The sequence below is a fragment of the Oenanthe melanoleuca genome, chromosome 3 (genome assembly GCF_029582105.1).
Source record: "Oenanthe melanoleuca isolate GR-GAL-2019-014 chromosome 3, OMel1.0, whole genome shotgun sequence".
Classification (NCBI taxonomy): Eukaryota; Metazoa; Chordata; class Aves; order Passeriformes; family Muscicapidae; genus Oenanthe; species Oenanthe melanoleuca.
The window spans coordinates 55,576,130-55,598,227 of NC_079336.1; the positions used below are offsets into that span (position 1 = coordinate 55,576,130).

Here is a 22,098-nt window from a genome sequence, read left to right on the forward strand (position 1 = left end):
CTAGATGTGTAATGAAAGGACTAACTTCAGCCTATTCACAAAAGCCATATTATAATTCTAAGACTTATAAGAAATGCAGGAGTGCAATTTCTAGCCGAGTCTTTGAGGGATAGAACAACTTCAATAGAGACAAGGATGGCTGGGAATTTCTGAAAGCGTGAAAGCTGTGCAGGATGTCCATGAGATTGTTAGCTGTAGCTGGCCTTTTGGTTTGTTAATGCTTTCAGCTTTTCAAACCTTTTATTCCTCAGATTGTTTACAGTCAAGTGAGATATCCTGAGTGCACGCTTGCAGAGTTTGCCTGCTGAGCACTCCACTTTGGCACACTTGTGGGCACGGCTGATTGCCACACTCAGGGCCCTGCTGCTGCCTCCAGAGCCACAGAGCCACCCTCAGTACTGCTGCCAGAAAATCATATCTTGTGCAGCGCCCAGGGACACTTTGTCAGCAGCTTTTGCATCCAGTTTGGAATGCTTTAAGAGAGAGGAATGAGGCTCCTCAGATTATGTGACTCTTCACGCAGAGTCTGGGACTGAGAGATGGTGTCAGGGACAGATCGTGCCCAGGCAAAACTGCACTTGGCAGGAGGTAGAAATGGGCAGAAAAACCTTAAGCAATCTGACCAGTCATTATTGTATATCCTAGGGAATTGGATAAATTTTTTTTTTCCACTGGTGCTGTTCCTTAAAAAGTAGAGGAGTCATCCAGTGAGTAGGGATTCAAAAGATACACAAAACCAATAATATGCAGAGATTTAACTCCACAAATCAGACACTACCATTAATTTTTAAATAACCAGAAGTTATCTGCTGGATGTTATAGGTAGCAGAGGTCTGTAAATGGGTCACTTGAAATGTGAGTATGCAAGAAAACATTTTTCTAGGGCTGCTTACCACAACAGAATCTGAAACATAAATATTTCTCAAATTCGAAGGATCAGTGCAGTATCTGGACTTAAGGAAGGAGAAAACTAGTGAACAAGTACAATAACTGGAGAATTACTAAGTAGAGGAAAGGACATCAGAATAAGAAATAGTCTAAATGAAAGAGAAGATCATAACTGAAATACAAGTCAACAGAGTAATTTGCAGAAAAGGCAGATTTTATTCTGTGAACAAAAAACACCTGAACAGGTCAATATGCTGTTTTAAGAGGACTGGCAAGGCATCTTTCAGATTTTTATGCTCACTAAGGGGCAAGCAAAGTCCTTATGAGAGCAGGAGAATTAGAAAGGAGACTCTGAAAGAAAGGATGGAGGCAGAGTGGATGGTGTGGCAGGAAAGGGAAGGGAAAATGTATACCAGAAGAGAAGCATCTGAATTGTTCTTTAGGCTAACTGGAAACAGCTGAGGGAAAATTAGCTTTATTTGCAGCAGAGGGCTTGGACTGGCCATGAGGTAGTGAAGCAGCAAAGAGTTCACAGAGAGAGGCTTAATCATTGGAAATATGGTCAGGGCAAGTTAAAACAAGTTCCTGTGGGGCAGGTCTAGTTATACAGTCTTTTAAGTGATGCTCTGCCTGTGCTGTTCTGGATGCTACTACATAGTCAGTGCAGACTATAAAAATCCTGTGGGTTTGCTGGTGTTCCTTATATCACATCAAGGCTGCAGGGCAGTTTGGCTGCTGGTTGAAATCTCAGCAATTTCTCCTCCTGCTTAACAAGTCAATATAGTACCTACTGATGTGTCTTTTCTTCTTTGTGCTAATTATATAAATGTTTTTCTTTGTAAATGTGCATTGCATGGAAAGAAATTTTTGGTGTTTGAATATAGTTCTGTCAAATCTTTTAAAAATCAACATTTCTGCAAAGTGGAAATGTCACTGTAAATATTTTTTCCTTGAAAATTCAAGGAGAGACATTTTCTGGTCTTTTTCTTTGGAGAAACTAGATTTCTGTGGTGATTTAAGTAGTCTTCAAAGTATTAATAGGAAAATAATGTTTTCTCTTATTTCAGAAGTTAAATTCTGGTATAAAATAGTATGGCCTTTATCACATGTTATGGTTTGCATGGCATCTCTTAATTGGTTCTTCTAAGATGTTTTTCTGGCCTTCATTTTATTCCATGGGCAAAATATCCTGGCACACAAAACCTCAGGCTATGGAGAGTGGTTACTCTGAAGACTTGTCTTCTAAGAGAAGCAGTCCCACTCCAGAGGAGAAAAAACAAAATTGCAAATCACATAAGGCAAGGCCCTATGCATAAATGACATCTCATGGCTTTACAGGTATTACCAAGAAATATTTGTGATTTTTTTTTTTTATTTATATTTTTTAATTCTAGTAGGGCTGACTTGGAAAACTCCATAGTTTGTCTTGTTGACAGTTGATAGCACTTATAAAGAGCTGCTACAAGATTGCAAAAATTTTAAATTCAGCCTTGGTAAAAAATATAGAGTTATGTCCTTTTATGATTTACAAGTTATGTGTGGTAAAGAGATGGCAATACTAAGGTCCCTCAAATCTTCTTTAGTTGCAAATCTCAGTATGTGCTTGTGTAACTGAGGGTCACAGGGGAAAAAAGGATTATATATAAATATTACAGAACCTAAATAATCTTGGCAGACTGTCTTGCTGGGGTACAGATGGAGGCAGAAGAATGGAGCTGTCCTGCCAAGGACATGAGGAAAATGAGGAGAGAGAGAGAGAGGAGCTTTGGATGAAATGCCTGCAGGGATCTAGGCATGGGAGAAGTAGCCAGGCAGAGTCAGGCCAGGAGTCAGAGGAGGGAAGTTTGTCCTTTCTAGAAAGGGAGATGAGGCTGGAAGGGAAAGCCCAAAGGTGAATGTGAATGTAAGAATGGGACAAGTGGGGCTGGATGGGCCAAATGAGAGCAGCAGACACAGATCTGCAGGAGGACAGAGCAGAAGTTCCCACTGCCAGCAGTCTCTGTGTGTCCAAGAGCTTTTCCTTCTACTAAAACAGAGTGGAAGAAAGGACTTGTAGTGTCACTCCATACAACAGTTAGTGGGTGTCACTGCTATCCTTCCTCTGCTGCTGAATTGTGATCTGTCATCCCATGCTGCATTAACACAAGTGAGGGGTCCACCAGCATGGCCCTGCTCTGCTGTCTGTGACTCTGTGATGCAGAAAATTAACTTTTTTTTTCCCCCCTAGATGTCCTCTTTAGAAGGTGAGAAGTTACATGCCCAAAAGCTATTATTTGCTAGCTTGTAATTTTATTAAGCCCAAGATAAGGTGACCTGTGCAAATCTTATTTGGTCCCTTTGCGATTATGATTATTTCCATATTTGTAAGGTAATTATAAGTGTGCTGCTGTTCAAATATATGAAAAGATCACCTGTGGAATGTGTCATAGTGGAATAAGTCACTGTAAATTCTCTACTCATTTTTCCCAAAGGCTGGTAACTAAAAAAGGAAAGAGGCAAAAATTATTATGTGGAAGCAGCTGATTTTCTGGCCTGAAGAACTGAAATTCTGACTAATTCTGCCACAAATGCTTCTGCAAAGTTCAGAAATCATTTAAATCAAACTCTTCACAAGTTTTCTGGTGATGTATTGTAATTTTCTTTGTCAGAATGGAAGTCCTGCAGTCTGATTCATGTAAGTGTTGAACATTTGCTCTTGCAATTGCAGACAAGAAAAGTAGCACTCAGAGCATTCACAACCTATTTAATGGTGAGTACTTAAAAACTCAGGTTGCCCATAACTCACTGTATACTTTTGACCTTAATCTCTTTCAGTCTCATTTTTTATCCTTTCAACTCAGAAGAGTATTGGAAAAATACATTCATTAGGACCTGCCAGCTGCTAAATTGCTACAGTGGCATGGAAATACTGGGAGGAAATTAATTCTGAATTTGGACAATGTGCTGATAGTGAGGCACCAGACACTGAACAGTCATGGAAAAAAACCCTCACAGACAGAGTAGCTTCTCATTTATTAAATTCTTTTTTATTTGGTGCACTGATGAGCTGTTGCCCTTTCAAAAGAATGGTCACATAATTAAGGATAGCATGCATATACACGGGACAGATAAATGAAGGCTTGAGTAGCACTTGCAAGATGCAGTTCAACCACTTTCTATTTAAAATGTTAATCTTTTTTAAAGGTATAGTCATATAAAGAATATGCGTGGGTGTTTCTGCATTCACCTTATGTACAGAAAGAAATTATTAAACTTCTCTGCATAAGGAAAAAAACCTAGAAAATTGCTATTGCTTCAAAACTTTTTCAATTTTGGGCTATTCCATAAAGTACAGGTACATCACCATTCTTTACTTAGGAATAATGAAAATGACCCTGTAAGTGAGCTGTAGTTTAGATTCCAACAGCACTGAGAAACAGAATGAAAGAGAATAAATTTCTCAGTATTTATTTAAAAGATTGTTTTGGTATGAATTTAAATTTCAGACCCACAGAACTGACAAATAGATTGAGATCTTTCATATTAAGAGCCCATCCCTCACTCCCCTGCTATTCCCAAGAAAAACTTCCACATTTTTCAGAAAACTGGACAAACTTCTATGTTGTCAAGGGAATCTACTGAAAAAATTATTAGCTGACACGTATATGCCATGGAAAATGAATCCAAGGACTGGAAGTATGGGACAGGAAAGTATTGAAAACATCCAAATTCAGGCATTAGACACATGAGCAAGTAGTCTGGGCTCCTTTACCCTCCCATCAGTAGAACCCCCAGGAAATGTGGCTGGAGATGTTGTGGACCACTCAGTGACAGTGCATAAGCACATCTCTCTAGACTTTCATGCAATCTGCAAATATTAGTGACAAATCTGAGAATAAAATTAAATTTTTCGAGAATGAATCTTTAAAGGACTGAAAGAATGTGCAAATTTATACTGACTTTACTGGACAGTTCTAGAGGACATTTTGCTGCACACATGGACTGGTTTAGTTTTGGCATGTCTAAATGCAGAATTTCAATCACTCATTTTAAAATTAACCAGAGTTAAGAATGAAGGAAGATGATAAAACTAATGCCAAGGGAAATGTTTAATTTCATGTCAAATAAGAAGTTTTGATGACCTAAGAAGATAAGCTTTTGTTTTCATGTTGCCAGATCTTGTCCTCAACACTTCTGTTTCTTGGTCAATATCAGGATATTTTACATCTTAAATTTAAGTTGCCAAATCAAGTTGTATTTTATTTTAGTTCTAAAGAAAGCATTTCAATGTCTTCTGACTACAAAATACATTTTCTGATACACTGTGAAATACCATCAGCATTTAAAGATTATTTTATCATTCAGCTTTCATATAACTGGATTTCATTTGTTTTTCTTATATTGCTTTTTTGTCAGTTATATTTTTTTATTTTTTTCTGCAATGAAGCCGGTCAGTTTTCATTTGGTTTCCTTGCCATTTTTTTTATTTGGCCTTCATATATATTTTCTGTTGATTTAAAAGTAGTTCTTCATATTTTCTCTCCTCATTCTTTTATGTTAGTATTTCTTCCCCTCATCCATTCACTACATCAACTTGGGGTTTTCTGTGCAGGTAGTCCTGTTGAGATGTCCCTGCATTTACTCCAAAAGAAAAGAAAAGATATGAGCAAAAGCCATGAAATTAATGGGAATAAGTGACCAGAGGAGCATTTCTCTGATGGTCACCTCCTGTCTTGTCTAGGTGTCAAAGGAGCTGCTGTGCAGCTCTGCTCTGGTGGTCTCCTGGCTACATTTGGTATTTCCCTTGGCAGAAAGACTTGTCACAGGTAGCTGTCTGGGCTGTGGGAAAGGGAAGAGAAGGAGCTAGCCATATATTCCATTTACAGGTATGATTTAAAGGCAGCTCTTCCTCATCCTACAGCTTATTTTCACCCAGGAGTGTCAAACCTTCACAGCTACGTTTATCCCATACAGAAGCTGTTGGTGAACTTGAATGCCAAGTTTAATGAGGCACTAAGCTGGAAAGGGACATCATTGTTGTCTAAGGGAAATGTTTATTACTCTTGGTTTTGATGCTACACCCAGGGACATTGCTGATCATCAGGGAATAAACTGAGGAGAGAGGGGCAAGCAAGCCCTGCATATATTTTAGTTACCTAAACAAGGCCTGGGCACTGTGAAAATGTCTCAGGGTGAGCCCTGGCTGATCTTCATCACCAGTGGAGTATCAGCCAAGGAGTGATGCCAGTTTCTGCTCCCATTGCTGTAGCCTGTCTCATGCCAATGCTGGCTTGGCTTGTGGTCATGTCCCAAAGTTCCATCTGGCCTAAAATATCCTGTGATTCTGTCCATCTGAGATACAACTTCATGTAAAGTTTTGCTCTCAGTTGTCAGGTTATACTTAGCTTAATTACAGCCCTAGGCATTTTTGAATATATTTTTAAGCCAATACTTTCATTTGGATAGCATATGATTTTTCTTCAGATTCATTTGAGTTACTTTTTGAGAGTACAGTTTTGAGGTCCTTAATGTACTTGACAACATTCTCTTTATTTATATATTTGGTCAATCCTATTGCAATACTTCTTGAGATGTCTTGTGTTTTCAAGCACCTATATCTGTTCAAATAGTATTTCATAAATATTTTGCCCCATAGAGAAGTTCATAATATAACAGAAGATTAATTTCATATGAAATGGCAGGATGGTGTTTTTACAAGTCCAATGTGTGGAAAAGCATTTGAACTAGATCTTGACTGTTTTGAAATGACCATTACTTTTGAGGCTCCTTACCCTGGGAAACTTCATCTATTCTGGTAAGAAAGATGCAGCACCCGCAGATTAAAGTTTTGGGTTTGAAAATAAATTCAGAAAACAAGAATTTGTCAAGGTGTCTTTTTTTGACTATTTTTATAGTTTTCCCCTTAAGCCCTCCTACTATGAAACCTCTTTATTTCAGGTAAAGCTGGGGTTGTGAATAAATTGGGCCTTACCTCACTGTTGCATGTATTGTGTACTTTGGGCTATTCTAAATTCATTCTGCCTGCCAATCAGATTCTCTTGATGTAAAAAACCTGAGTTTACATTATAAAACAGTAATTGTCTCATGCACACTTCCTTTTTACTTTGCAGTCAGTATAAGGTTCTGATTCAGAGCTGCAGATGATGAGTGAGAATATAAAGCAGAGTTGTCTTGTTTCCTTACACATCCATCAAAGTGTGAAACGTGAAAGGGAGTGTGGAACACAAGTTTGTTCTGCTCTGTAGGTTCCAAATACTTTCCATGTTCTGTCTGCTGTGTTACTACATTTGGAAATGTACAGTAAATTCTGGGGTTTTGTCGATTTTTTTCATCTGTTCTGGTTTTGTGCAGGCCTTGGAGAGAGGGCTTTTTCTGGGGTTTTCTTTCTTTACAATTTGTGGGGTTTTTTGGTAAACATAGTTGGCAAGATCTTTTGGTCTTTTATTTTTTTTGTTAATGGTTTGCATAGGTTACTAAGGGAATTACAGAAAAGGTTCTGCTCTTTTATTTTTGGAATGATGGTCTTGCCAAAGTCATTAAGCTGCTTTAGGTTGTTGCACTATGTTCTCCAGAGCACAAACCCTGGAAACGTAACTGAAAACTGGATGAAGACTGGACTGCTATTTTTTTGTTTGTTTTTGGTTTTTTGTTTTGTTTTTTTTTTTTTTTTGGGACACAGCATCAGTGGTCTGTGATGTACACTAACTAGCAGCTGGTTTCTGGATGAAATCTGATATGTTATTTTCATTTAGCAATCTCTATTATTGGCATCCTCTTTTCACAAAAAGTTTCCTCCTCACCTCCTCTAATAACTACTACTCTAATAATTACTTACTCTAATAAGTAATGTATCAAAAATTTGATTTATTACCAGCTTTTATTTCCTTTGGAAAATGGAAAGAATGTTATTTTGGGGAGTATGGGGCTCGGGTTATTTCAGTGTGCTTCCCACTGTGGTTCATCAATGAATGTGATGACTCTGCAGGGCCAGTTTGCAAAACCTTGCCCAAGTGCTGCTGGCGTGGAACTGATCCTGAGGGTTGGAAGCAGCAAGGTCATCTCTAGATTCCTTTTACTCTATGAAAACCTGTGTTAACAGGTTTATAGTGCTCTCTCCATGTTGAAAGTTTGTGTGTAGCAAGGCAGTGGAGGGCCAAGTCAGGTTTGAGACATTCTTAGTGTTTTCATGCAGCTTATTTTCTTTGGAGCGCACATATTTAATGAAATTTTTTATTTGTTCTACATTAGCAAAACCTTTGGGTTTTTTGTTTGTTTCAGGTAGTTTTTGTGTAATTTTTTCCTCTTTCTTAAGTATAACTTCAATAAAAATGGGTTGTGAGCCTAGGCTTGATCTGGAAAAGTATGAGTATTCTGAAAAGATGAACATTTAATTTATCTGGACTGCTAGATCAGTGATGACTAATACTTTTTGGTATTTCTTAATTTTGGTTTTACCTATGAAAGGGTTTTCTTTTGTATTCAGCTGGGAAACTGGGATTGCTTTAGTAAGCGTGTAATGTTGGAAAACTGCTACACACCTGCAAAAATATGTAATTGTTTTGAAACTTGACATTTTTTTCTCATACTGTTTTTTAAAGTACAAAGTTTTAATCTCTGTACTTCTTACTGATATGAAAGTAATTCTGGGAACCTTACCTTCTATAACATGCATATTTGTATCAGTTTTAAAAAGTTGATCAAAAATTTTGAAAATCTATCAAGTCATCATGTATACTTAATAGATTAGTCTATTGCTAATTATAAAAATTTAATGACAGCTATTAAATTGCTTGCTGGATTACTTCAAATTCTTGTGGTTATGTGCACCTAAGAGTATGTATTTTAAAGAAGCCACAACATGGTTTATTTAAACTTGTACTGACAGAGGTGATAAAGCTGCAGACAGATGAGAACGGGGTGGAGAAGATAAGAAACAACACCTTGGATCTGTGTTCAATAGTGAAAAAAAAGAAGTCAATTAAATGAGGCACTGGGATAAAGCAAATTCGAAGGAAGGTTCAGAACCTTGAGAAGAATAAAAAATATTAGCTAGGTTTTTTGGGCTGGAAAGTGTAAAAGGTAGTTATATGTACAATATATGTGTTGTATCCATAATGGTGGATTAATGATATTGTATTAATTTTGGTAAATTTGGAATTTTTAATTTTGTTAGCATCTAAAATATTCAATGACTTCTCATCCCTGCTTACTTTCATAGACTCATGTTGTCAATTGTGACATTCTCCAATTTTCCCATCTCACTAAATAACCAGAGATGTGACATGACAGCACATCACCCTTTACAATTCTTCACTTCTCCACAATTTCTAAGCAAAAGAAAAAGATTATTTAAGTAAATGTTCAAAATTAGCTGATGTATAAGTCTTGGCAAAGAATATTGGGTTTAAAAAATGCAGTTTTCCTGAATGATGCCAGTAGCAGTTTCTGCTAACTTGGTAAAGCCTCATGTTCCTCTAATAACTGGTATATTTTCATTGAAAAGCATTGAGTTAATATAATATTTGGGGACAGAAATTATATATCTATATATAAAGTCTTGAGGGGATGGCTGAGAGTACATGTGAGACAGTCCAGGTGCCTTTGCCTGGTAGAAAGCAGTTGAGAGGTATTGCAGCAGGAGATGACAGGGAACCTAGTCTAGATGAGCTATTAGGGCATACATAAAGAAATCAGAAAGCTGCTGGGGAGTAAGGTTTTGGAGCAGGAAGGTGTCTCAGTTCATCAAAGCACAGCAAGAAGGGAATAAGGCAAAATTAGGTATGTAGGAAGAAACCTGAAAGAGTCTACTAGGCTCAAAACCAGGATATGTTTGAGAAAATGTTGAGACTCTGGGGAGATAAAAGCCACCTGTTTACTAGTCAGTTATTAAAGCATTCATTTGAGTGGATGATTACTATAAACAGTAGGATTCTTCATGCTTAACTTGTCTGGTGCTGTCACACCCATGGTATTTGTCTCCTGGACAATTTTTAGCACAGACTCTTACTGGAAAGCATGTTTTGCAAGAACTGTTTGCCTTCCAGGGGCAGTCCCAGAGTTCACTGGTGGTTCCCTCTGCAATTTCACATCCTCTCCACTTTGTGTACCACACCCCCAGCAGCTACCCATAATAACCTCCTACCAGGTTCAGTGGATGTGATATCATTGCCATTTACAGATAGATCTGTTTGGTTTTCACCTGCACAGCATCTTGCACATGCTGGTTATGTGTCTGTCTGGTACATGTGTGGTAACCTCTGTGTCACTGGAACAAGAATTCTTCTGCAACAAATTTTAATAGGCTTTTTTTTTTTGTTGTGCTGAAATAGCTTTAAATTAAATTTAAATGAAAGTGGTATTGTAATGAGAAAAGGCACTTTTTAATGAAGTATTGGACCTTGACAATTGAAGGAAAACTTGCACCTCTTATTGGACAATAACACTTGAAAACAGTTTGGTTAATAATTTAGGTATACATAATATAATAATATAAGTTAATAATTAAACTAATTCAGGTGCAATCATAAGTGATTTTTGACTCAGATTTTCAACCTAGCTGCTGATATTGCAGTTATGCTGAAACCTTTGGATGGGAGCAGGTACACAAAATAGTTCTGTTTTTTTGGTATTTCTTTGTATTGCTGAAAAATTGGTTATTTTATCAAATAGCCATTTTATTTTTCAAGGTACAATGCCCAATTACTTTAGGCTGATTTATAATAAATTGCCCTGTATCTTACTAATTCTGCAACTTTCCAACTAGGAGAGAGGGCTGTAGACATTTTTTTTTTGGTCTATCCATTGTTTTCAAACAAACAGGACTTCTTTCTTACAACCTGAAGCAGCGGATGAAGCTTGACCTCCCTGAAAGAACTCTGCTTGTTTTTTTGTTTGTTTTTTTTTGTTTTTTCTGCTACCAACAGGCCGAGCTCGGATAGCAGGCGCCACAGCATCCGGGAGAGGATGTCCAGTGCCAGCGAGAAGGGGAGCCTGTCCATGGAATCCAGCAAGGAGACGCGGTACTGCGCCGTCTGCAACGACTACGCCTCGGGGTACCACTACGGGGTCTGGTCCTGCGAGGGCTGCAAAGCCTTCTTCAAAAGGAGCATTCAAGGTAAGAAACCCTTCAAGTGAGCCACCTTTGCTCTTGAGGAAACTGAGGGTACTTGGGTTTCCAGCCTGAGTCCGGGACAATGACGTTTATTGGGTTGTCGTTAGCAGTTGTTGTGCTTTCCCACGTTGCTTTGGCTCTGTACTTGGTGAATGCTTTTGGCAGGTATAAAATATGTTGTTATCTAGTCCAATATTAATGAAGAAAAGCAAAACTTTTCTATATCATCCTTGCTTTAAGTGTATTGACCACGGTGGTAGTGAGAAATTTAATTTAAAAATCCATATTGGATCAAGATGATCACTCTTTCAGGCTATGCATATCTCGCCTCTTATCCGAGACATTTTTTTGAGAATTCCCTGTCAGATGATTAATACCTGCTGATTGATTTATTAATCTTAAATTAGTGCTCCATTGGCCAGATCATTCAGTCCAAATCTCAACTCCTTAAAGATGCTAGATGTCTTTTGAGAGCCAGTATTGAAAAGGAATGTTTCCTTGATGAAATATTATTTGTGTCTGTCAACAAAGCAGGGATTTGAACTGTACACAGAATGGTTTAGTTCACAGTCTTGTCATGGTTAAAAAGGCTAGTGGAGTAAAGAGCATCTAACACAAACACTGTTAATTACTGTGACAGAGATAATTATTTAAGTGCCTGTCACTTTGTGGAATGGATGCTCTTTTGTTTTGCTTTGTTCAGCATCTCTTAAAATGAGTAAGAAGTATTTATAATTCTACTGAAAATACAGGTACTGTTCAGAATCTAAGTTTTAGAGAAGAAAATAAAACAGATTTATTCCTTTTAAACAGAAAACTGGTGAACTGCTGTGCTTTATTTAGGTTTCTCTAGTTTTTTTAAATCTCCAGGTGATACATAGGCACAAAAATTTCTGTTGCCTCTTTTACTGAAGTAAACATAGTGTGGAACAGTTTTACATCATATCACAAGGTGTGATTATTGCCTGTTTTGTTGCATGACTAGCTCTGAGGTGAGTTAAATAGGACCTCCAGCATCCAGCTCAGAATTTCCCCCCTCCCTTGAAGAAAAAAGGCGAAAGAATGACTGAGGAGTAGACATTGATGGAATTATTTATATGTCAGTGATTAGTTAATAGTTACTCATATTTCTGTTTGTCCAGACACATTGAAATGATTTTAAAAGAGTGACTGTTTAGAGCCAGGCATCAGCAATAAGCAACACTGAAGAGAGAAAGGGTGAAATGCTTTTTTTTCTTCCCATCAGAGTCAACTTCAGGAGAGCAGCTCTCTTATTTTGTATTTGTTATTTTTCCTTTTCAGTTCCTCTGACCAAGTCAGAATTATTTGTTGACTTTTGAAATTATGTCCTTGTGCTTGAACTGAACTCAGTCACAACAAAGTGGAAATTGAAATAGCCTCAAGCAAAAGAGTTATCAAGTAACTGTGCAGCAAATATCTTCAGCTTTTGGCCATTGTGGAAGAAAAAAAATGAATGTTTCATTGAGCTTCTGCTGCCAGCACTTGGTGGTTTTGCCCTGGTCTCCACATGGACAAATGTTGTGGTCCACCACTGAATCTGTTTTCTATTTGTGCTACACTAAAGACTAGTTAGTAAATTTGCTTCTTGCTGCATATATATATTTAAGGTAATTTTTAATTGGATAAGCTTTTAAATCTTAAAATTTAAGTTTCCAGGATCCCATAAATTGACTTTTGTGATCTGTAAGTCATGTTTGCTCTAATTTAAGCTCCTTGCTTCTTGCCCTATCTCCTGTGGGCACGAAGAACACTTATTGCAATAACCTTTTACACAGTTGAAGATTGTTATCATATTTTTTTCTGTCTACTCTGTTTTAGACTAAACAAACCAAGTTCTTTCAGTAGAATATGCTTTCTAGACTTCTGATCCCATTTGTAAGCTCCTCTGTACTTTCTCCAGTTGATCCACCTCTTTTGTGATTAAGTTATCATAAAAAATGACATCCACAAGTATAAAGAAAATAAGTCAAGAATATGAGTACTTATGAGGGTACTTATCATTTGATCACTGAGGGTAAGAAAAGTCTTCTGACATTGTAAAGTCATAGCTACCCAATCTTGATGAACTAAGGTAATTTTTGAATTTTCTACTGGATTTGGAAGAGATCTCTATTTCAGCAATTGCATGTTCTCATTGAACATGTGTCCATTCATTTATGAAAATTAAAGTAATTTTTAGATTGAGAATAGATGCAAAAAAATGCATTTACCTTACAGATGATAATAATTTTAAGCATGTTGAGATCAGATTGCTAGGAATGAATGCTACTTACGTGCAGGTTTATTTATAGAAGAATAATGGACTAAATGTTATCGTATATATTTTAATTTATTATTTATTATATATATTTATTTTATATATTATATATTATATTTATTATATATATTATACTTCATTGTATATATGCCCTGCATTCCTAAAATAAATGGGAAAAGGTATTTATATTTACCTGTATAAGTATATACTGAAATTTTATGAAAACTCACATCTGCATTGGAACTTACCAGAGGTGACAGTAGATAGCTACACTTCTATCCAGCGGACCTGGAATGTTCCTGGTAATATTTTGTGAGTTTAAAATGCTAAGGTGTTTTCTTTGTTGTCAAGTAGTTCAAGCTTAAGAGGTAACCTGAATTAGAAATTGTCTCAATATGTGCAAGTTTTCAGTTTTGTTTAAACAGCAGATGGTTTGTGGAAAACCTGAACTGCCTCCCAAAACAGCCTATGTAAATCTATTTTGTTAGTTTATGTCCCAAATGTGATTTGGTGCCTTGTTTTGAGAAACCTCAGTGCAGAGTGATATTAATGTACAATTTTTCATGGGAGAGAAAAGTCACAGGACACCAAGGATACACGTTGCTTGGTGATAGAAGAGTGCTTTACTCTTCACCCAGCATATGTAGCCTCCAGAAGTGTGCTTGGTTGAGGAACTTCATTTCAGAAGCATAGCAAGGAGCCACATTCTTCTTCTCTCCTAAAATATTTATGAATTTTAAGACCAAGAAGGGCCATTAGATCAATAATTCTGTTCTTCTGTCAATATAAACTTTAGATGCTACCCATCACAAAGCCCAGCAACTTGATGGAGGTAAATATTTTAGATGATGCCAAGACTCAAGATGCCCATGGGCTCAAGTGTTTTCTTGCAATGATGGCTTATTCTAATGATTTGTCCTCCCATATGCTAAAAATTTACAAAATTAATGTGCATTACTCAAAGTTATGTGTCTTTGGCTTTTACATCACTTTCATGAAACAGACTTAGTAACTACCACCTTTTTCCTGTGGAAAGTTCTTAAAAAGTAGGTCATCATGTCATCAAATCACCTAGATATCTTAAGTGAACGAAAATGTTTCAGTCTCCTGCTGTATATTTTTCTATCTTCTGAGTCCATTATCTTTGCACCTTTACTCATTCCCCCACACCCATAACAGCCTCTCTAAAATTTGGATGTCAGAATTGGATGATGTATTTGGACAGAAGCCTTACAAATGCCATTTACAAATTAAAAAAATCCCCTTGTGACTCACACATTCTTTCCCTCTTCTAATTCCCTTGTTTTTTGGATAGCCACCAAGCCCTATGAGACAGGAAGGAATTACTCATACACCTCTGACAAGCATCCAGCAAATGCCTACATATGGGTGTCTGCAAACCCCCAGAGGGAGCACAAGGGATTCAGAACAAACCAGAACAAATCCTTACATTAGAGTGTATCTTGATCCTAAAGTTGCTCAAGCATTTCAGAAATTTCCAATTCTATTTCCTCTTCATATGCCATTCTGATGTTTTTCAGGTGCATCTTCTCTGCTTTTGTTCACAGCTGTTATTCTTATCTGGGATATTTCCCATAGAGTCAGTTAAAAATTACTCCGTGATGGGAGGCATTGCCAGAACAGGTTGGCTTCTGAGAATGGATGAATAGCTGAGCAATTTCAGAGGCCTGCCTTTAATATCTTGATCAGAGATACAATGGTCTCCAAAGTGCAGGAATTCTTGAAGCTGGAAAGTATTTTGCTTGTGTGCCTTGAACCTGGATTTAATTAGCAGTTACGCCTTCTGACTATCAAGTAGGAAAGCTTTGGCAGTAGACTTTGGGTGTTATCAATTGTTTTTATTTGACAGAGACAGAGCTGTACTTTGTTGAAAGTATGTAATGTTGAGAGAGGTGGTAATGTATACATATTTTCATCTTTGAGAGAATTTTACTGGTAAAACATGCTATTAAGTAAGTGAGTGTTTAGGTAATGGTGAAGTGCAGCAATCACAATTGTGTCTATTTGGGAGGTTTCTGAAATCTTCTCTTTAACTTTCCATTGCTGTCTTCTGTTTTGATGGTATTTTTGTAATCTGTTTTATAACAGCTCAGATCCTGCAGCCAAGAAGGCAGAACCTCCCTAGTAAGACTGCTTGTACACTATTACTATGAGCTACAGACACATGAACCACAGAACATGAACCTGAGTGAGAGTGGCAGAGTTAATCACAGCCAACCAGCAGGGAGCTGCAGATGGGCATCTGGCCTCAGGGTGGGAAACACAGGATTCCAGCTGGAGATGGCTCTTGGAAGTTTGAGGGCTGGAAAAGGTGGATTTGGAAAGTCTGCCTTGGTTTGGCTGTCATTGAGACTGCTCTGACTGCTGGTGGTTAGCCAGGCTCTTCTGAAACTTCTTTTGATTTATTTTTGTGCATTTAGTAGTTTTTCCCCAGTGTCCCTTGAGATAAACACATGCACTGATTGAGGTTTTTTTTCTCTGATTGCATTCTCTAAGATGCATTTTTAATTTCAGCTGTGTAATTTATGGTGATCTTGTTTCAGAAATTTTAGTGCTATTGAAAGGCAAGAGTCAATACCTCTTTTTTCCTAGTAAGGCTGTTTTGAATATGGTACTCTTTTAGCAAATTTTAAGTGCTGCATTCAGCATGGACGTGATAGTGGCTTAAGATGTTTGAATCCAGGATATCTCTTCATTTTTCAAGGCCTAAGCAAATCATAGGGCTGCAGTGGACCTGGAGCTGTAGTTCATCTTTATGTCCTGTGATAGGACCAGCTTCTACCCATTTCTTATATATGTTTGTGGAACTGCTTCTTAAAACCTGTAGCTTGATCCCATGTTTTATTCTCCTTATTTCTGAAGGCTGCTGAGAAATTTGAATCTTCCTGCCTGCAGGTTAAGGTCACCACTTATTTTCCTGCAAATCATGCTACAAAAAAACCAATGTTCTCTTTCTTTCTGGAACAGCCTTTAAAGCATGGAAGTTTGCTATCAGACTTGGAAAAAAATATTCTGTTTTACCAAACCTGAAGAAAGTTTTATTCAACATTTTCTCATAGGTCTTGTTTTATTGTTTTATATGTCTTCTAATCTTTTAGTTGCTTTGCTTTGGAGGTTCTCCACTTTTTACTGTTTTCTTTTTTTCTTGAAGCATGATTTCCTTCAGTATGGTGTTTCACAAGTACTGAACAGAGCAATAGGATTACATCCATCACACTGCATTTGTCTATATCCATCACATTGTAATGTTTGCCTTATTTAAAAAAAACATTATACTCTTCACTCATAATCAATGTGTGATGCAGGATAAACTCAGGCACACTTTTCTGGAGAAGAAACAATTTCTTTTCCTTATTGTTTTGTGCATATGATTACTCCTTTTTAATGCAGAGATTTCTACCAGTCCTTTATACTTTGTGCTTTTGTGCTGTTGTTTTCCCATGTGCTGCCTCCAGTTTGCTAAGGTAATTTGGAATTCTTATTCTGTACTCTCCTGCCATTTATTTCAGTCTGGCTAGCAGAGTAGTCTGCCCTTTCTTCTGTTCTTCTAACACATATAAATGTCATCTACAAATGAATAACAATTAATAAAAGAAATACTCGAGATCACTACCCATTTGTGAGGAAAACATTACATATAACTGGATTCAGGACAGACACTATGGAGCCTTATTCAATATCAGCTTCCATTGTAACAATGAACTCTGGCAGTTCTTCCCTGAGACTGATTTTCTGAAATCACCTGAACTATATTTTCCTAGCTGACATATGATGTATCAATCTAGGCAATATTGAAAAGATTTCTGAAGCTGGGCAACACACATTGCCAGAGAGTGGAGAACTGACTCCTGTCTGCTTTTTATGAATGGTCATTTGTTTTTCCTCTGCCAAATCCAAAGCTCTTCCCACTTCCTAGATAGAATTCCTGGCTTTAGAAGCTGTTCTTAATGTATCCTGTATTGTCACCTTCAATGTTGTTTTACTTCCTCTGGAATATGACTGTTGTGCTATATCAAACAACAACAATAAAAAATTAAACTCCAGATAAACTCCAAATTATTATATACTGCAAGTGTTTAATGAATATTTTATCTGAAAACTCACATTATTCCTAGCTCAGGACTGAGCCTGTCAGCAATTCAAAATATTCAGATGAGAAACAAAAGCACTTTAAATTTAAAAACTGCAAGAGAGGATGCAACTTTTGTCCTGCAGGAAAGTACTAAACTGTTCCACTTGCTTTTAGAGTGTGACAGATAAAACAGCCACTCCCACTCTAAAATGGGGCTAGAGATATGCAGGACAAGAGACCAAGACACCTTGCTTGACCCTTCTGATTATGAAATGGATGACTCTTCATACTATAGAGCATGGATGGTGTTAGGGTATGAGGGGGCAAACCAAGGATCACAGATACTATCAGTTAGTTAAAGAAGAAAATAACTAGGTTGTGGTATAAAGGTAGAGGACAGTTTTGTTTTGTTTTGTTTTGTTTTGTTTTGTTTTGTTTTGTTTTGTTTTGTTTTTTTTGGTTTTTTCCCCCTTGGTCAAAATACTGGTGTCAAAGAGTAGTATAACGATTTAGCAAGCCAGCTGTTGCCTGTACTGAGGTTTCAGTATTTTTAGACTTCAGTGCAGGAAACTCACTGTGATGAGAAATGCCCATGTCCACTGCATGCTCTGTGTGGCTAAAATCCTTTATTGCTTCCCTCCTTCAGCCATTAAAATAAAAATTTTATAAATATTTATTAATATTTAAATAATAAATCAATAGAAAAATAATTAATACATATTTAATAGTATTTAAATATTAAGTAATATTAAAAAGCCCAACAATTCCCTTCCAAACCCAGCAATGTATGATAGCAGGAACCATTCAGGTACTGCAGATCCAAACCTGATGTTATATCTGGAATAAAAATAGAGAGTTACATTTATTTTTTGTCAATAACATTTGATAGTATCTTGAGTGCACAAGAGTAATTTGCAATATTTTTAGGTTCTTAGGCTCTTTATAATAGTTGTGGGAGTTTTCTTCAGTAGAATTTTACCCTTTCCCATTCTGGCTCAAATAAACTGGGAAGCTAAAAATACAAGAGTTTCATTCAAAGTCTATGGGAATAAGATGGCCATGACATGCCTATAACTCTCTCTGAAAATGCTTTTTTGTCTCTGGAGAGATCATATTGAGATGGTTGTGAGTAATACATTGTGGGAGTTTTTCCCTTTAACACAGCTGTTGTTTTAATCATGTGCCAAGGACTTAAAACAATTGTGATTTATCATCTAGGGAAACAGAAACTTGATGTCATACTCCTTGCCAGATTTTGTGGGATTGGATTAGTATTTTTGTCTATTTTTATTTGTTATGAGGAAAAAATATACTTCCTATTTTGTTACCTTGTCTAAAATTAGAAAAATTGAATTGGGGTAGAAGTAGACTTTGCACATAGTATCATAATCAAAATTATTTGCTTGAGTAGAAAATATAATTTTTTATTCATAGATTTATAAAGTTAAATAGGGGCTTTTTTATAGATATCACCCTTTTCAATGTATAAGTTAATGCATTCTTATACTGGTGAGATGGCAGCAGGCTTGGTACCCTCATGCAGTGACCATTTAATTTTTCCTGTTAGTATATGGAAAGATGTAAGAAAAGCTTGGTGTCATAATCACTTGTCTGGAATTACCTGCTCATGTGAGCAGTTACAGTTATAAGTAAGTGAAGACAAGAAGATTCCACTAGAAGGCAAACACAGTCTGTGCGCTCCATGACACAGATGAAGGACCTAACATGGAGTATATAAATTTTAACCTCTCCTTCTTTCTTTCTCCTTCTTCAGTGGTTCTGTGATTGATGTGTCGGGGCTCTCAGGCACATGGTGTGATTGTTGGGACTGTCCTGTGCAGGGCCAGGAGCTGGACTTGGTGATCCTTGCAGTCCCTTCTAATTCAGGATATTTCATAATCTTTCTTTCTGAGGTATTCAGAAAAAGAGGACTTTCTCACTGGATGCAAATGAAGGATGTTTTACAGCCTTCTAGACCCTTTTTCTTACTGTCATGTTGCTAATGCTTTGCTTGTTAAAAACCAGAAAGAAGATTAATCTTCTCAGCAGCGCTGAGTAGTTGCTAAGAGAACCCAAATTCCAAATCCAAAGACCTTGTCTGAGAGTAACTCAGCTGTGAATTTGAGTATCTGTGCTTATAAAGGATTTAGACATAACCTTCTGTTCTTCTGTGAAGCTGTTAGGAAAAAGTGTGATTTTAAAACCAATCAGTGCAGTTTTATTGCGGCACTTTAACTTGAAATTGATGTAACTTTTTATTTTAAATTCAACATTTGTTTTTACTGGTTTAGCCTATGTAACATTCAAGTGCTAACTTGAAATTGATGTTACTTTTTATTTTAAATTCCACATTTGTTTTTACTGGTTTAGCCTATGTAATGTTCAAGTACTTTTCTTTTTTTTTTTTTCTTTTTTTTTTTTTCTTTTTTTTTTTTCTTCCCCTTTTTGTTTTTAATGTAATTCTTTCCAAAGTTTTGCTTTTCATCTCTGGTCTTGTTTGGATAAAGTCTACAGTTTAGCTTTCCTTTCCTTCCTTCTTCCATCCTAGCTGACATACATGAAAATTTTGCAAATTTCACTGTCAGATCATAGAAGGATCTGGTGCTTCCAGAGGTAATGGCTAAGCTGGTAGCTGCCTTATTCAGATAGATAAAGAATAGTTTAAGAAATATGTGACATGAAGATTGAAATTAAAATAATCATTAAAGGAAAAGCACATAGTAGGAAAAGGATTATAGTTAATACTGGCTTTGTTCAAGATGCATGATGAGTCAATTTGGCTGTTGGCCATTATCATGCAGAGTGTTACATGAGAAAAGGGTCTGATTTTTGCACCCCATTCTGGAGACACCTTAGCATATCCTGAGGTGCTATAATATACTTAATTTTATATACTTAGTTTTATTTTCACTGTTTTAAAACATGCAATTCATGGGTTTTCATAAGAAAAAGAGGCCATCTCACCCTAAACTCTTCCAGTAGATCCCTTAAACTCTTCCATGGTAGCTCATGACAGTGCAAGTTATATATTTGGGGGATTAAAACTAGGGGATCCACCCTATCAAATTCACTGCCTTTAATTTTGTGCAGGTTATCTGACAGTTCATTTTTTAAAAGCCTCAGTAAGATACAGAGTCCCAGTGACATATGCTTTCCTCTACAAGTACCATTGATCACTGAAGGCATTTCTTCCTCTTGGTGTTCCTGTGATACCAATTTTCAAGTTACCCTCTCATCTAGCATGTTCCATGCTTTGGATACCATGAAAACAAAGGGCAGGGCAGCTGTTGATGTGTCCCATTTTCATGCTGATGATTCCTACCAGTGAGAAATCCATTCTAGTAGGTCAGATTGGTTGGAATCAACTTTGCTGAGAGATGAGCTTTAAGCATTAGATAAAAGGTAAAATAGTTAAATGACAATTCACCTACATCAAGATTATTTAGTTCTGTACTATTTCAATTTAAAGTAAAACTTGTTTTAGCAAATAGCCTATTCCTTAATTGGGTTTTCCTGACTTTTTCTCTTCCATACTACCCCAAGCTAGACTGCTCTAGTCTGTCTGTGTCTTCTTTTTTCACTTGCAGCAACTAAATTCTTGAAATCAGATAGTATTGTGGAAAAGCAGGAAAGGTTCCTGCCTTCCTTCTTCCCTTTGTTTCTTTCTTCTTTCCTGATTAAATTGATAATTTTTTTTTTTATTGTATACTCAAATTATCAAACATTTTCTTCAGGTTGCTTATGTTTTCCCATCTCTTGAAGGAATGTTGGTTAAAATAAACCAAAAATTATGATAAATGTTAAATGTGCTATCTTTTTCCTAGATTTACAAGAAATGTGAAAGGCAAAACAATGATACTAGCAATCTACAGAAGTATGACCAGAACACGCAGATCTTTCTGTATTTAGCAGCCAGACTTTATATTGTTTATTCTGTGAAGTCACTAAAGAAAGCACTTTGGGTGAACAGTGTATTGTCTAAGGTGTGCAGATCATGTGCATGAAAACAGGCTAATTATGCTAACATTTAAATGATAAATTAGTAATAAAGCCCTTCAAAAGGAAAAATCTTGTGATATGAATGTAGGAACTGCAGGTCTATTAAAAATAAGATTATTTTATGTATTATTGTACAAGCCAAGTGTTTATTTTCAAACACTCACAGTTTGCACAAGTAAATACAGATTCATAGCCAAAGAGAAGGTTATCACCCACATAAGCATAGCAAAAATAGAATGGCTGCCCTGATGATATTGATTACACTTGATTTTTGGTTTTTGCATGCAGTCACTTCCATCACTTTTATTTTTTAAAACCTTTGAACACTATGAATATCAGTCAATCCATCAATGATTTCAGCTCTTACCTAAGTGGGACTTATCTGCTTATTTTAGAGAGATCTAAAAGATGTTCTGTATTTGCTGATTCCAAAATCTGCACCCATTTGTCATGTGAATTTACCTTTTGGCTTCACCAGGAAGAAGATTAGCTATTCTTTCAAAGTATTTCTTTGTTTTTAAAAATAGTAATTAAAATTTCCCATCTTTCTCTCATGGTATTTCCAAAGTTGGCTAATGAAAAAAGGCAGGTGATTGAGGTCAGGTGCTACACCCACTGCTGCTTAGTGGGACTAAATATAAGTGCATTTTCTTAAAAATATGGCTTTCTTTTCCTGCTGCTTTTCCCTGTAGATACTGCATTTGTGGTTGAGGGTGTTTTCTATCTGAC

General features: G+C 36.6%; 1 protein-coding gene across 1 annotated transcript in view; it reads left to right on the forward strand.

Annotated features, from left to right (window-relative positions):
- The window catches only part of ESR1 (estrogen receptor 1), a 104,218-nt gene that overhangs the window by 22,420 nt on the left and 59,700 nt on the right, over positions 1-22,098 (forward strand). Inside the window, 1 exon segment of the mRNA XM_056488587.1 lies at positions 10,812-11,002. Coding sequence (XP_056344562.1) covers positions 10,812-11,002 — 191 coding nt within the window.